This window comes from Acanthamoeba castellanii (genome assembly GCF_000313135.1).
Source record: "Acanthamoeba castellanii str. Neff unplaced genomic scaffold scf7180000084679, whole genome shotgun sequence".
Classification (NCBI taxonomy): Eukaryota; Discosea; order Longamoebia; family Acanthamoebidae; genus Acanthamoeba; species Acanthamoeba castellanii.
Window position 1 is genome coordinate 382,315 of NW_004457297.1, and position 2,358 is coordinate 384,672.

General features: G+C 53.6%; 2 protein-coding genes across 2 annotated transcripts in view; one reads left to right on the forward strand and one right to left on the reverse strand.

Moving 5' to 3' along the window:
• The window catches only part of ACA1_374730 (von Willebrand factor type A domain containing protein), a gene marked incomplete at both ends in the record, with an annotated part of 1,541 nt that extends 1,065 nt beyond the window's left edge, over window positions 1-476 (reverse strand). Inside the window, 2 exons of the mRNA XM_004334369.1 lie at window positions 78-227; window positions 339-476. Of these exons, the coding sequence (XP_004334417.1) occupies window positions 78-227; window positions 339-476 (288 nt within the window). The remainder of the gene's footprint in view (window positions 1-77; window positions 228-338) is intronic.
• Window positions 477-1,270: 794 nt separating this feature from the next.
• Window positions 1,271-2,358, forward strand: part of ACA1_374740 (uncharacterized protein) — a gene marked incomplete at both ends in the record, with an annotated part of 1,897 nt that continues 809 nt past the window's right edge. The window contains 3 exons of the mRNA XM_004334370.1: window positions 1,271-1,574; window positions 1,673-1,831; window positions 2,004-2,284. Of these exons, the coding sequence (XP_004334418.1) occupies window positions 1,271-1,574; window positions 1,673-1,831; window positions 2,004-2,284 (744 nt within the window). The remainder of the gene's footprint in view (window positions 1,575-1,672; window positions 1,832-2,003; window positions 2,285-2,358) is intronic.

Consider the following 2,358-nt stretch of genomic DNA (forward strand, 5'->3'; position numbering starts at 1 on the left):
AAATCAATCTAAAAAGAAGGAGAAATGAAATAGGGCGAAAAAGGGTAAGCTACACCGGCGGTGAGAAGAAAGAGTACCGTGACTTTGTCGTCGGTGAAGGGGAGCGCCTTGAGAATGTTGACAATCTGGGCACCGGAGAAGACGCGCGTGTCGTTGGCCACGGACTTCTGCAGCAGGGCCATCTTCTCGCTCGAGAGGCCCAGGTCGTTCATCGCCTGCACCAGAGCCTGCGCGTGTGACCCAAAGTCATGGGGCGTTCGGAGTTTTTTTTAGTAAAAAAAAATGAAAACGACAAAGAGCGGGGGGGGAAAGAGAGAAGAGTGGTGGGTGGGGGGTACCTGAACCCAGGCATCGGGGCGGACGTCGCTCTGGGGACACGCCTGCTGCTGGGCATTGGCCGCGGAGGGCGCCAGGAGCAGCACGGCGACGAGAGCGAACAGCACGGTAAAGCCGATCAGGGACTGGGTGCGGGCCATGGCTGGTGTGTTCGGTGGGTGGGAACAAAGAACAAAGAAGAAGTGCCTGGAGCCGGAAGAAATACAGGACAAGTCTAAACTGGCGATTGGCGCACTGCTTCCGAGTTTCGGGGCCGTCAGACCAACCAAGCAATGGGTGACTGTGTTATCCTCCGGGAAAAGTGTGATGCCCATTTATTGTTTGTCCGCCCCACGGCAGGAAAACCCAAACGCACAATGGCCCAGAAGATCTCTTTCTTAAAATGAACAGATGGCATAGGTGCCTCCATGCCTACTCCTCTGCCATGAAACCCCCATCTTCTCAAATGGTGGTGATGTCCCAAAGCCAATAGGAATAACCTTCACATTTGTTCAGATGAGTGATTACAACGAATCTTGGGCAAGGTCCTTGGTTTTGCAAGGTTAGGAGCTGCCCATGTAGCACCAGCATGGTCATACCATCTTACTGGTGGTGGAAACCCAAGGGGGAGTGGTGCGCACCAGAAACACAAAGAAAACTATTTTCTTTCGCCTCTGGCGTAGCCCCACATGCTAGCCAGGAAAAAAGCACAGGTGCAACAAATTGGACCAATCAAATCACTCCCTTTTCAGTTTTAATTCGGCCAGCGACCAATCAACAAGGGTTCGGTTCTTCACAGACTTCCCTTCACCATGTCTCGGCGACCACCCCACACAGAAAGCCAAACTTCTTCTTTCTTCTTGACTTGTCTAAGGTCCATTACTCCTGCCCAGCCCAGCCACTCCCCCCTTGTACTATCACCACACCACACAGACCCAAGGTCGTCATCACCATCATGAACCGTTCCAGCCTTGTCTCACCAGTCCTGATCTGGCTACCTGGCCTGATCGTTCTGGTGCTGTTGGCCCTGACCACCACCCCGACGGCCGTGCACGGCTTCGGCTTGAGCTGCACGGCCAACAGCACGGGCGATTGGGACGTGGCTGCCACCTGGGTCAACTGCAATGACTCCACGCCGGGCGTGGGCGACAGAGCGAACATCGCCGCGGCTGAGGCCTACGTGGTCTCCATCCCGGCAGGCGTCAAGGTCAACGTGCAGGGCGTCTTCATCGCCAACTTTGGCCGTCTCAGCAACAAAGGTACACAACATTTTTGCCTCGAGCTAAAATTATATTTCTTGTCTTCTTTAACTGATCATCTTTTTCTTTTTTCATAATCATTTCATTACCCATCCAAGGCGCCCTGCGTGCGGTTTGGATCGAGGTAAACTCTGGCGCCCTGCGCTCGACGGGCTCGCTCGAGTTAGTGGACACCGACAGAAACAACGCCTATCTGTACTGCCGATATGGGAGTGTCGAGATCTCTGGCGACCTCACCATCACCAGCCTTTCCCAAGGTGTTCCCCCAGCCCAAAAGTCTTTTAATTCACATCTGTGTAGTGGCCATTGTACTAATTCCTCTACTCTATATTTGTACACTTAAATTTATTTCATAATCTGCCTGTTTTGATTATTGGTCCAATCTAATTTTTGTCTTTAACTCTTTCTTTTTATGTGATGTGCGTGCAGCCTCTCTGGAAGTGTTCGAGAGCGAGGCCACGTTTGGCGGGTCGATCAATGTCACCGCGGGCCAGTACGCCCAGGCCTACGCGGCTGTGCTTTCCAACTCGCGCGTGAGCGTGGCGGGCGACGTCACCGTGCTCGGCGGTTGCTACAACGAAAAGAAGCGTGAGACCAACAACGAGAATGACGACTCCGTCGTGGAGGGAGGCGAGAAGAAGAAGAAGAAGAAGCGTGGCTTCAGCCTTGATGGCTCTGGCCTGGCCGTGGACTACGACTCCTTCCTCCAGGTCCGTTCCTTCGCCCGTGGCCTCCTCCACAACCACTTCCTTCCATGAGGACCCACTATGAGCTTCATGGTGTG